This window comes from Buteo buteo, chromosome 9, assembly GCF_964188355.1.
Source record: "Buteo buteo chromosome 9, bButBut1.hap1.1, whole genome shotgun sequence".
NCBI classification, from domain to species: domain Eukaryota; kingdom Metazoa; phylum Chordata; class Aves; order Accipitriformes; family Accipitridae; genus Buteo; species Buteo buteo.
The window spans coordinates 10,794,034-10,808,087 of record NC_134179.1 but is presented as its reverse complement, the minus strand read 5'-3'; the positions used below and the strand labels follow the sequence as shown (position 1 = coordinate 10,808,087).

Below are 14,054 nucleotides of genomic sequence, written 5' to 3'. Positions count from 1 at the left end.
CAAAGGGAAGTTCTACAGAAGAGGACTAGACAATTACAGTGAAATCATATTATAGTTAAAAATGTAATATCTGATACAGCTGAAAGCTAACAATTGGAAGGAAAGGAGAGTTAACATTGAGTTATTCAAGTCATGTAGTGATAAAAGACTCTTGCCTTGGCAGTTCTAGAATTAAGCTACATTATTTTATTTATATGATAATACTGACTAATTTTTTCTGTGTAAGGACTTGGTGAATGAAAAATTGAAGACCCAACAAATGAACAACGATCTAGAAAAACTTGCCCATGAACTTGAAAAAATAGGCTTAAACAAGGAGCGTCTCTTGCACGATGAGCAGAGCAGTGATGACAGGTGAGAATGTCAAGGCCTACCTGGAACAGTGTAGAAATGAGGGTCTCTCTTATTCATTAAGATGAAACGGTTTTACAGACTGTTTTGGTGCATACTCTTAGATTTTTAAGGCACAATAAGAGACCCAAACTAGAACTTGCTATTCTTTGAAATTAATAAGGTAGTTGATGCGCTTTTACATTTAGCTGTCTTTGAAAGTGGGTTACCACTTTTTCTTACTAAGAAATTTCTTCAAGTATGTCAGTAGATAGAGGTAATGTATAATTAAAATGTTTTATGTTCTAGTTAGCAGCAGAAACAGTAGCTGTAAAAGATAATAGGCCCAAAGTGTTTCTCTTTTTCCTTTTTGACTGCTTGACTGATAGAAATGTTTTTTACTCTTTTGTAACATAATGGTTACTTTAAACTGTCTCACTCTTTCCTTACAACTATTTCCTTCTAATTCTTCCTACGAAAAGGAAGCTGTTTGCATTCCCGCTTACACAGCCTGGGAAGTATCCAATACTTGAGTGTCTCCAAAACTTCGTACTGGCTCTATCAGTCTACCACACCTGCCGTTATAAAGCAGCTGCTGTCTTGACATCTGTTTCCTCTACTGCATGTTGTGTTGTGTCTTATCCTGCAGGGATTTAGGGAAAATTTGTGACAGGAGAAAAGCAGACTGGTATAGGCTTCTAGCCAGTCTTTATTTCACAATGCTATTCAGTTGTGCTCTTTAAATTTAAAAAAAAAAAAAAAAAGCTGCTGTCATGATCTGTTATTATTATTGATTGTCATGAACATGTAGATTGATTTTAGGCCTTCTATATTAAAAGAGAACCAAACAAATCCCCCCCCACCCCCACCCCTTCAGTTTCCCTTTCTTGCTGCCAGTGCTCTGTTACTGGGGTGGTGCCAGAATCCTGTAGGGGGAATCTGTTACCACCTCTTGTTTTCTGCTGGTGTCTTTCAACTACCTTTCTCAGCTCACAAATGAGGAGGTCTTATGTCAAGAAAAGTCCTCAGAACTTTGAGTAGTGTCATTTCTTCCAACTTAAGCATGACTGTGTACCAGACAGTGCATAGTATGTGTTTGGTTTGTCCTTAGGTGAATATACTATACAAAGAAGAACAAATCCTTGAGCTAAGTTGAAGCTTAAACTGCTTAGATGAAGAAGTCCAGATTGAGCAACGTTTTTCTAAATCACGTTGTAGATTCCAAGCGGTTGGAGTGAGCACTCCCACAAAGGGAGAAAATTTTGCTCTGTAAAGGTGCTTTTGCAAATAATACTACATGGAAAGATTTATGAGTCTAATTCTATTTTTCAGACAAGAGACAGTGGCACTTGTCCTTTACAAGTGCTCATACTTCTAAAGATCAGACGTTGTGGGTTCACTTCTCATAGGTTAGTTGGTTTATGACACTGTATGAATTACAACCTTGGGCCATACAATACTAGTGTTTCCTTTGCATTTTAGAGAATGGATCTATAAATTATAATTTGAAAGAAAATTTGGAGTTACGTGTCTCTGTGGAATGGGGAGTTTTATCCAGCTTTCATTAAATTATAATCTAAATGAGCTTTCAACACACTTCTGGCACCTGTCATGACCTGTTTTATTTCTTCCTTTGCTTCCAGTTTACCTATGTGTGGGAATTACACAAATAAATAATTTTCTTTTCATTCCCCTCACCTTCCCTTAGTGCTCTTCCAATGGGTATTCCTTTTTCAAGTAATCAGTGCATGTTTTTTGCTGTGTATATATTGTATATTAAGAGCACAACCCAGAGAGCAGGCTTAAGCATTGTATAGTGGTTGACCTGCACTTGGCACATGTCTACTGCTGGCTTTAGATCTCTTGTAATTTGGTGCTGCTTGGGTGCACTGTGATAAGAAGAGCCCATGCTTAATTCTGTGCAGATTGCTTTGCAGCAGGAGATAATGCCTGTCTAGAAAGGTGTTCATGGCAAACTTGATTGTCCAGCACTGACCATGTGAAAGCACCACAAAAGCAGATGGAGTATTTGATGGTACAAGATATTTGGGTATCAGGCTGGGTATGATATGCCTGTTCAGGCTGATCTGTGGGGAGGTGTGAAGTAAGCTTTACAGCTTGAAGCTTACCCAGAACATTATCTAAAGTCTACCTATGAGCTCAGGCTTGTGACCATACCTTTCTTTATATTATTACCTAGCTGAGGCATTAGCAGTTGTTTCATCTGGCCTGTAGTAAAGCTAGGTTCGTTATGGCCAAAATTACTTCTCAGTATATTTTTGGTCTGCCCCTCTCATTTTGATGAGAGATATTAGAAGTGCACAATTTTTCTCTCCCTGGTGGGAGAGAGCTGGTTGTGGGGGTCTCTTGTTTAATGTTCTTGGTTAGCACTTCAGAGTCTTTCTATTGGGGCCTAAGCTGACAACATTTGATAAGTTAACATTGAAGTGTTTTCCATTTTCTCTTGCCTTTCAAATGGCTGTTGTCTCTAGACAAAAGATGTATGGATTTTGACCCTGAATCCAAAATACCTAAATCTCATTGATTCCAGAAAATTTGTACCATCTTTCATTATTAGGTGTTCAAAAGGACACTGGAGATTCGGTCTCTGCTATTAGTCTTTTTCTTTCTTTGTTTTCTATGTAATTGTATAACTTCTCAGTAACAGAAATTCTTACTTGTAGCTGAATATATGCTTCAGCTCAAGAAAATGAAATGCTATCTATTCTACTAGTCATAGACTGCCTACTGTTTCTGAAGTCCCTGAGAATTACTTGTCATACCTTAAAATCTAGGATTCTCATCCTACTACATGATGCTACTGGACAGCTTTCTACTTATTAATTCTCTTACCATTGGTCTTCTGCTCCATTTCCTGACTAGATCTAATGCTGTTGTTCATTCAGGAGTCTCTTGCAATCTATTCCGTTCACTAAACTGATAGATTCTTGAGCAGTCAAGATTTAAAAGGGGGATATTAGGAGTTTGTTTTATTTTATCCTACTGTGGGGAGAAGTGGGATGTTTTGCAGATTCTGAGTACACGTACAGTGACTGAACTGCTTAAAAGTGATTAATGAGTGTGTTTTTCAGTATTTTCTAAAAAGGACATACTGTTCTAAACCAATAGATTCTAAATCTGACCACTTCTCTCCCAAATAGGTGGTTTGGGTTTTTTAGGTGCCCTACAATATTGTAAATATGGTAAAAAATGGAAGCTTTACACATCAGGAGTGGTAGCAGTCTTAAAATATCAGCAGCTGGGCTGAGTGAGCAGTTAACACATTCATATATCAAATGAGTATGCACCTGCAAAGTACTGTGTTCCATCTCCTTCCCTAGTGCCTCCTCTTTTTGAGCTGACAGGAAATGGAAATTGATGAAAATCTTGCTCTCCAAATACTTCACATCCTAATTTAGTTCAGGTCCCTGCTGGATTCACTGGAGTGGAGCCAGAAGGAAGAGTGCTGTCATCACACACACACACTAATGATCCAAATAAAGCCAGCACACTACTGGTGTGGCTGAACATGGCTTTTTGTATGGCTAATATGTTTTAAAAGTAAGAAGGATTCAAAAACGTTTCTGACTACCATCCTCTGTTTTAGACATAGGACCTGATATTAATATTGAGGTGTCTTCATGCTTTTGAATAGTCAGCATTCAATGATTTTTGAATGTAGCTATGAGGCTACTGTTCCAGCACATTTTAGAATTTAAATAACCTCAGATAATTTTTGAAATACAGACTTTTTTGTGTGTGATGTCATTGATCAGTAGGTACAAGCTTTTGGAGTCAAAATTAGAATCCACACTTAAGAAGTCTCTTGAAATAAAAGAAGAAAAAATTGCTGCTTTGGAGGCTCGTTTAGAAGAATCAACAAACTTAAACCAGCAACTCCGTCAGGAACTTAAAACAGTAAGGAGAACAACATTTTTTCTATAACATTAAATTACTCCTATACCAGCTATTGTTATTTCAACACTTGACCTTTTGTGTAAAACAGCAAAAGACGGGAATTGTTCAGGTAATGTAAAGCAGAACAAAGGTATGGCTGCTTTTTAAGACTGCAGTAGTGCATGACCAATGTTGAAAAGTTGTTGAGTTTGTTTGTCATTGAATATGTCAGGTGGATAAATAATCTGAAGTTGATTTGATTTGGGATGCCCAAAGTAGTCATTTTCAGTTACATTTTCTGATCTTGAACAGCCTGAGTGGACTGGTTAAAAAAGGAAATACAATCTCCTTGGTTGCAGGACTTTTATAAACAAGTTGGGGGATACAGTTGAATGCACTGAAATAAAATAGAAAATAGAGGTCTCTTCCTGTTACACAGGTGTTTGTTAGGGTTGAGCTATCTATATCCATAAATAATTTATACATCTTCTCCCCAAATATACACAAAAAGCAAATTTACAAATACAATAACATAGCTCTTTCTGTTCTCTGAACAGTGGTATTGTCATGTAATAAACTAGAATGTAGAAAATGGAAAATTCTAAACCCAGTGTAAGTTGTCCTAAATAATTTCAGGTGAAAAAGAACTATGAAGCTCTCAAGCAAAGACAAGAAGAGGAAAGGATGGTTCAGAATTCTCCTCCAAGAAGTGGAGAAGAAAATCAATCTGTCAATAAGTGGGAGAAAGAAAATCAAGAAACTACTAGAGAATTATTGAAAGTTAAAGATCGATTAATCGAAGTGGAAAGGAATGTAAGATGTGTTTTACATATTACTCTGATTTTAATTATTTGTCGTGAGCTTTTCCAGCAATATTGAATGAGAGTGTTGTTAAGAAAGTATGCAATTTATCACGTAGTTTATCTACCAAGCAGAGTATGAATTAAATATAGTTTATGAAGCAGCTGGATTCTGCACTTGACCAGCATTTAAAAGAAAATGGGGAAACCTGAATTTGCCCTTTTGAATCCACAGATACCTCTTAAATCACTCTTACATAATCTTTATTTACGTGAATCATGGAGATTTTTCTACTACTTCTCCATAGGTACAATATTAGTTACCCATTTTTTCAATCTTAACCTGTAGTGATAACATCACTGTGTGTTACTCTGTTACAGAAGTTGATTTACAGTTTTGTTTCACCCTGTAAATCTCTGCAAAGTTATGCTGCTTTGTTTGTTTTGGAGAAGCAAGGTTTTTTTCTTGAAGTTCAGTAAACAGCTGTGAACTCAGATTTTATTTTTTTTTTTATTAATGTTCAAAGAATGCTACACTGCAGGCAGAGAAGCAAGCACTGAAGACACAATTAAAGCAACTTGAGACACAGAACAGCAATCTGCAGGCTCAGATTCTTGCACTTCAGAGGCAGACTGTTTCTCTGCAGGAACAAAATACAACTCTACAAACTCAAAATGCCAAGCTGCAGGTAGTATTTTCCTATTTTGCTTTCAGAAACAAAATTAATTCAAAGTTTTTTCAAATGAAAGCTTTAAAGCTAATGGCCATAACATATTCTGGGTCACTTTTAGCTTCTGGTACAGACATGGAAAAGAAAGGAATGTGCGAATAATCTGCACTAAGAGCAGCCAAATAATTTTTTTGTTTGCTGATCAATAATAACATTTCTAGAAGTTGGTTTTAATCCTTCATGTTGGTGCAATTTAAACTCTTGACTTTATACTTAGGAGTAGAGTAGATTCTCTTATCCAGTCTTATAAGATAGGGTTTGGTGGGGGGTTTTTTAATTTATTTTTTTACTTCTAAATTAGGTCAGGGAAATAGTGTGTCCAAAGAGACTCTAATAAATTTAGTATTTTGTCTATTTTTATAAATAGAGTTTAAAAAAAAAAGGAAAAGCCATACTTAAGAGGAAAATTAAGATGTTAGTAAGTACAGAAGACTTGAAAAAAAAACCTTTGAAAACTACAAGATTATGTGAAGATTGAATTCCAATAATGCAGAGGCAAAAAAGGTAACGTGTGACCATGGAAATCATAAAAATGGTTGCACGCAGAGTCTTGCAGTTCTTATGGCCAAAATTCAGATGGCGTTCTTCGTACTTTAAAAGGTTATTAAATACATCTCTCTTTTTTTCTCTGATAAATGAAATATTCTTGTTAATGGATCTAATGGTTTTGGGAGCTCTAAGAATCAAAACTAAAGAGGGAATACAAAGTCCACAATTCAGAAATATAAACAATGTCAGAAATGATGGAGGATGGAAGGAAATCAAAGAGTGAAGGAGTCTTTAAACGCGTACACAAATCATGCATTTTGTGAATGCCTCAAGTTATCATCCTGTCTCGGGAAAGCAGAAGACAGTCGTACCACAGATGCACTTTCTATCTACCACATTGAAATCTAATTAGTGCACAGTACTCCCCTTTGTGGCTGGCAAGCCTATGAACAAAACAGAACATTTGTGCACACACCGTATCTCATCTAGTCATTAAAAATTAGCGGGTTTGGGCATGGAAATATACCATTTTAAACAGATGAGACTGTATTTCTGGGATTCAGAAGTCTTTGAGTGTTTTGTAATACCATTTGTCAAAAAAACAGGAATATCTATGTAGTTCCTTTTTTGCCTCATGAATTGCACAACAGCACAGGCCTTTCCTATCTGATGAACATGGAGAAGGAATTAGCTGTAGATATTTGAAATTATTTAGACAGTGAATTGGGAGGAGGAAGTGTTTTCTGCCTTTAGTTTGTTTGTTTTTTGGTTTTTGGTTTTTTTTGCGGTGAACCTCACCAAGCAATGTAATTTTTGTTGCCGGGGATGACTGAATGATGTTATACCCAACAGACTGAGAAAGGGAGGAATTCCTCCTTGAGAATTCAGCTATTTTGCTCATAGCTTCACGCGAGTTGCAAGACAACACTACATCAACTCTAAACCAAAATGAAAGGTGAAATATGTTCATGAAAATAAGAGTGATTAGCTAAATCTGAAGTGCAAACTAAGCTGGTCTACATGGACTATGTCAACACTGTTCTTAGGCAAATGTATTTCTACTACAACGGTAGTTGAAATAGAAGAGAAAGGATGTCCTAAAGGATAACTGGGAATGCTGAACTAAATCAAGCTCAGAATTCAGTCTGGGAAGTTTCACAGCATACACTTGCCGTCAGACATTACTTCCTTTCCGGTGAAAGGTTCAGCTTTCTCATCTGTAACAAGGAATGCTGCAATCCCAACAGAAAGGGATTTGTTCCTTAGTAACACCATGCACTGGAGTGATAGTTTTTTGGTTTGGGTTTTTTGTTTGGGTTTTTTTTTTCCCCTTAATAGATACCCTGAGGGTATTAGAAGCCTCAGTATTTTTTGGTTTTCATCTCTTGAATAGAAAGGAGGAAGAAACTAGCCTAATACAGGTCAGATGACAAGCACATTAGGTATCATCAATTCTTTAAGATATCCAAGGACTAGATTAATCTTTCAAGAGGCCCACAAAGTAAAGTTGTTGTTGTTCTCTTTTTAAAATCTGCCTAATGTTGAAGGCTTTAACGTATTTATAGACATTAATACTGTTTGACATAATTGTTGGAGAAATTGCACTCTTCTGCAAGAAGAGTACTTCCCACCAGATCTCACAACATATACGTAAAGTGATCAACTGACATTACTGTTGCTGGAAGGGAACCTTGAATGGCAGTTCCTCAGTAAAACAGAATATGGGCAGTTCCTTCCAGGTGCTATTATTTTATTTCCCTTTCTCTCTGTTAAACAGATGCTACTGTTTGCAGTCTCATTGTAAAGGATATGTGGGTTCAATAAGGATTCTACGGTGACAGTAGAGATTCTGTACAATAAAGATTTTTAAAAAAACAATAATCTATGCCAATATGGAAGTTCCTTTCATTTTAGTCATGTCACAGATTTGGCTTATGTGATATGAGGATCACTAGTGATCCATTTCTCCAAGATAACTTTGATGCTAGAGCTGTTAATGCCAAGAGGAAAATATGCCTGTCATCTAGATAGCACTTTTAACAGATATTTGAAGGTAAATAATTCGATTCCTCCTCCCCTCCCCTGTGTCATTTCAAGCATATGCTTAAGGGCTTTCTTGCAATACTGCTATAAAAATATTCTTGGAATATTCTGAATTGGAATTGTCTACTGGGATACAAGAAAAAAGTATTCCCATTAAAGGTTGTCAGGTAATGGAACAACTAGAAGGTTGCTAAGATGCTACTCAAGAAGTCTTTCAATAGGAGGAGACAGACAAGACAATCTAGACTATGAAATTAATTTGCAACTCTTGTCAAATGTTTATGACTGCAGGTTGAAAATTCCACCCTTAATTCTCAAAGCACATCTCTTATGAATCAGAATGCACAGCTGTTGATCCAGCAGTCTGCTTTAGAAAATGAAAACGAATGTGTGCTCAAGGAACGTGAGGATCTGAAATCATTGTATGATTCACTTCTGAAAGATCATGAAAAGCTGGAAAACCTACATGAACGCCAGGCTTCTGAGTATGAATCTCTGATTGCTAAACATGGAAGTCTTAAATCTGCACACAAAAATCTGGAGGTGGAGCATAAGGACTTAGAAGATAGGTAAATACTAATATGCATGAATAAAATTAGAGTCTGCAATTCCTGAGCAAAAAGCAAAAAACGCTGTATAACTAGTATGAATAAAATTAGTATTACTCAAATATTTAACATTAAGATCTTAAAACTTTGAAAGATCACCTTTTTAAAAAAATTTCCATATTTTCTTTTCATTCCAAAAAAAGAAACCTAAATTTTTGTTTGCAGGTACAATCAGTTGCTGAAACAGAAAGTGCAGCTGGAAGAATTGGAGAAAGTACTCAAGATAGAACAGGAGAAAATGCTGCAGCAAAATGAAAAACACGAAACCGTAGCAGCAGAGTATAAAAAACTTCGTGATGAAAATGAAAGGTAAAGCAGAAGTCTGATATGTGTGTTAGTGGAGCTCTGAGCGCTTGCCAGTACAGTATAAACAAGTGTTGTATGCTCTCACATTTCTTAATACCTGATGCTGCAATTCATGACACTTATGATCCATACCTTAAAGCAACTCCACTCTGTTGGTCTGTGGTACAGTCATTTTAGAAAAACTTAACGTGGAGTGGGGGGAACCAACACAAAAAAGAATTATTATATCCTGAGGACACTGAATTCCACATAGCATCTTGAGGAATGCCAGCAAGCACTGTGCAGTATGGTTGTGAGCTGTAGAGGCAGCAAGCTACTCTGCATGAGTTGCTTAAGGAGCAAGGTAACTGAGATTAATGCTAGCAGTAGAAATGCAGTGGGTGGTGAAGCTCTGCTTGACGCCTGCAACTGAGGTGTAGATTGCTCTAAGCAGTTGGGTTTAATAGTAGTATTTACATAGCATGATACTTCCCCCTTCAAGAAGAGGCATTAAGATTTGTTTGTCTGGCAAAGAGGCTCACAATTAAATGCCTCCTACCTTTGGTGTTGTGTGAGGAGGATTAGTAGGAACTGGAGGTTGTTTTTAGAAAGGGACATGGCAGGGCCCAGTAGGGACAAAGGGAGCCCAGGAATCAATACATGCCACCTCCATGATTGCCCAAGTTTGGATCATTCCTATTTACTTACTATTTTGTGTCGGCAAGAAATTCTAGCTGTTTTCTAAGATTCTTGTATTTTGAAGAGTGACATCTTAAAACTAGTTGCAACATCCGCACTTAGAAATCCTGCTTTATTTCTAAACATACAGAGAACCCAGAGTGTTTGGCTTAAAGGCAGAATGCTTACCTAGGAAAATTAGACTGAGATGACTTACCTACATTATGTGATAGTAAGAAATTCTTATACGTATTCTATGGAGTAGTATAGAGCCTTGAAAATTCCATGTTTCAGAGGGAATGTGGGTAATGAATACGTTTACTTCTATCTGCATGTATTCTTTTATGGTATCTTTTAATTCCAGGCTTACTCATACATACAGTCAGCTCTTGAGAGAGAATGAAGTTCTCCAAACTGATCATAAGAATTTGAAAACATTATTGAACAATTCCAAACTAGAGCAAACACGATTAGAAGCCGAGTTTTCTAAACTCAAAGAACAGTACCAACAACTGGATATTACATCAACAAAACTAAATAATCAGTGTGAGGTATGTGAGAATTACGCTATTTTTTGTGACTGGTATCATTGTAATATTTATATAAGTGAATTTTTAGATTCATAAAATCATATGAAGTGCTTGAGAATTAGTGATTTGGTTTATAGATAATGAAGTGGGTCTGAAGACAAATTAATTTGCCTGTTGTACAGGCAATACAAAAATTGGCTCGTGTTAGGTAAACTGTTTTAAGTTATTTAAAGCATCAAAGAGGTTTTTATCAGTTGAGTCATGATTTAGTTAAGTTTTGTGTTTGATTTGACTATCAGAATCCTCTGTAGACCTAAATTGTCTTGCTAATCTCATTATCTGTGTGTAAAATATGCTCACATCTATATGCATGTACCGTTTCGTATATTTTAACAGCTGCTTAGCCAGCTTAAAGGAAATCTGGAGGAGGAAAACAGACATCTACTAGATCAAATTCAGACATTAATGCTACAGAATAGAACATTACTTGAGCAGAATATGGAAAGCAAGGATCTCTTCCATGTAGAGCAAAGGCAGTACATGTGAGTTTTTAAAACAATGAAATTACTGTGATTAGGGCAGTTAGACTTATATCTATATTTTTTTTAAAAAAGCTTCCATTCTATATAGAAATTAACATGTGTGCTATTTCTGAAATGTTTCTCTTTTTAAAATAAAAATTTAAATTATATATGAAAAGTAGATAAAGTATGAACATTACATTTTTAGTTCTAAAGGATCAGTGCAACCGTGTTCATTACTGATGATGCAAATGAGGAATATAAATGTTACTTATTCCTCATTCTACTACAAGCAAAGTTCCTAGATTTGTTTGTAAGCTGTAAACTTTTTTAGTGAATTTGAGAGAAGAGAAAATGTGCTTGTCTAAGTGATTCTGTTAGAGCCTATATGCACTTTATTGTTATTAAAAAAGGGGGAAAATTCTGTTGTGTAATAAAGGCAAGTGGAACTTTTTTCAATTTTTATAACATTAAACGTAAGACTGCTTGTTTGCTGTTTATCTTTCTTGATTTTTCAGTAAGAAACAAGTCTTATATAAGAAATCCTTATGAAAAGTGACAACTTTCAGATAACAGATATCCAAAGGAACGTGCTACTCACATGTTATACATACATTTTCGAAGCATACATTATCATTAATTTCTGTTTACAGTGACAAGCTAAATGAATTAAGGCGACAGAAGGAGAAATTGGAGGAGAAGATAATGGATCAGTATAAATTTTATGAACCATCTCCGCCAAGAAGGTACTGATGAACATGATATAAAAATAAACACAAATCTAAAACATGACATACCTATTCTGTTCTAGCTGGAAATCAATATTTCATTAAATTTCAGGGGAGCAGAATCATGTCTGTGTTCTTGCATGCAAATTAGGAAAAGTCTGAAGACATAAGTAATGTATTATAAATGTACTGTATTATTGATAACAGAAGGGGCAACTGGATTACTCTGAAAATGAGGAAGTTGATAAAATCTAAGAAGGATGTTAACCGAGAACGTTTGAAGTCCGTGACCCTTACACCTACCCGTTCAGAATCCAGTGAAGGATTTCTTCAGCTGCCCCACCAGGACAGTCAGGATAGTTCCTCTGTGGGCTCAAACTCTCTTGAAGATGGCCAGACCTTGGGGACCAAAAAGAGTAGTAGTGAGTACTGCAAAACATTTTTTTCTTTTAACAATCCTTGGCTAAATGTTTTTTTTATATGATTAATGAATAAAAATTAAGAGGTGCTGGAAAAGGCTATGTGTTTTGGAGGATTTTTAAAGATAATTTTTTAAATCTTCAGGAACGAAGCCTGAATTAATTTATTAATGAGAGATTTATACTGACTTCTTGCAAACTCCTTTAGTGTTTGGGCAGGAACTAACTTTTAGCATTCCTGTAGCTCTAAATGTAAGCGTTAAAATACATTTACAGTGCTTGGGTAGGATAAAGCCTGCACTATTGCTGGGTCAGGTGAGCAGAATTTGGGGTTGAATGTCAGATGCCACCACTAGTCCCTCTTTTTGTTTCTCCCTCTTGACCCAGCATGAATCCTTCCCCTTGTGTTGGAAGTGTTTTCCAAGCTGTGGCAGTGCTAACATCCTTTAGTTTCTAAAAAGATCTCCTGTCTGTCTGAAGTTGTTCCTCTAGCATCTCGCAAAATGAACAATGAAGAATTTTGATACTACTTGAATATGCAATAGGAAGAGTTAATTAAGAGACATAACCTGTTAAAAAGATATGAATTGTTACTGATCCTAAAGATTAGAGTTAAGTGGCTGAGGGAGAGAATGAGGAGTGTTACAGAGATGTGGATAGAATAAGAATATTCAAGACACAATTTGCTAACCTTGAAAGAGCCTGATGGCCATCATATTAGCATGCCCACAGTATAAAAGGCCAGATTCTGTGCAACACGTACATTTATTATCTATATTTTCTGTTATCCACTCTTGGCATGAATCATAAACTGCCCAATTTCTCACAGCTTGAGAGATAATATTATAGCCAAGTTATCAGGTTATAATGATTCTATTTCATAATTATGTACCAAAAGCATTTTGGCTGTGCATGTAAAAGCATCACAATACATGTGTATTAACATTCACTTCAAATCTTTGCAATACTTTTTTAAAATCTGGTGTCTTGGGTTTCAAAAGACAGCAGACCAATATTCTGGGTTTTGTGCCAGCTATGAAGTTGCTGTGTTAGAAATTATTAAAGCTGTTGTGATGTATTTTTTTCCTTCTGTACTTATTGCAGAAGCTTAGTCAAAGTTAAAAACATCCAAAAACACTATTTCAGGGAAACTTAAAATCAGATTTGTGAGTATTTTTTTAATAACCGAAGAAAATAGTAAGTTTGAGGGTACATTTTATCACTTCTGTTGCTAACTTGTCAATTTGGAAAGCATAGCGTTTTTCAGTGTAAGGGTCTGTCAAGGTTCAAAATGGGTATTTTTAAATTTTAAACAAAGCAGCTGTTGGTTTTACATATAAACTGTAAGTCTTGTGGAATTCAGGAGTGACTGAAGCTATAGTGGATGTATTTGCAAGTGTCTTAGTTTCAATCAGGAGTGTGCATGCTTTGGTTCAGACCATCTGCCTCTGTGTCAATGATTCCAAGGTCTGGAAGGGCTCTTTTATGTGACAATTTTCTTTGCATGATACTTGGGACCTTGTAGTGTGAAGTTACCCTCCTGGTGGAGCTGTGGTTGAAGTTACGGTGGCTGATCCTCAAAAGAGGTTTGAAGTTGTTCAGACCTCATTAATTTTCTACTCCATGGACCTTGTTCATGTTCCCCTTAATCCCAGTGTATTTATCCACAAACTGGAAGGACTGATCTAATTCTGGATCCTAACCTTCCTCCATTACACATGTTGCCCTGGAAACCACAGGTTTTGATAGAATTTGGATGAATTATATGCCAATTCAATGCTGGCAATCTTACTGAGACCGTTTGCGTCTGACAAAGTTAAGAGAATATCTCAGTGTGAGAAGTACTGATAATGGTGCACGTTTTGCAGTCTATTTCTTCTGCTTTTAGAATGACTGTAAATTCTAAATATCAAGATACTGTGGCTCCTTTCTTTTCTGTAAGAAGTGGCTTGGCAGTAGTGGCTTCCACTGAAAGAAGCTACAAGAAAGAGAAAA

General features: G+C 36.1%; 1 protein-coding gene across 2 annotated transcripts in view; it reads left to right on the top strand.

Moving 5' to 3' along the window:
- CCDC88A (coiled-coil domain containing 88A) overlaps nt 1–14,054 on the top strand; it is an 82,690-nt gene that overhangs the window by 48,146 nt on the left and 20,490 nt on the right. The window contains exons 16-25 of one of the 2 annotated variants that reach the window (XM_075035370.1): nt 227–354; nt 4,107–4,248; nt 4,864–5,040; nt 5,555–5,716; nt 8,582–8,859; nt 9,064–9,207; nt 10,226–10,412; nt 10,788–10,933; nt 11,566–11,658; nt 11,848–12,062. In XM_075035370.1, the coding sequence (XP_074891471.1) occupies nt 227–354; nt 4,107–4,248; nt 4,864–5,040; nt 5,555–5,716; nt 8,582–8,859; nt 9,064–9,207; nt 10,226–10,412; nt 10,788–10,933; nt 11,566–11,658; nt 11,848–12,062 (1,672 nt within the window). The remainder of the gene's footprint in view (nt 1–226; nt 355–4,106; nt 4,249–4,863; nt 5,041–5,554; nt 5,717–8,581; nt 8,860–9,063; nt 9,208–10,225; nt 10,413–10,787; nt 10,934–11,565; nt 11,659–11,847; nt 12,063–14,054) is intronic. The other variant, XM_075035369.1, reaches the window with a different exon arrangement.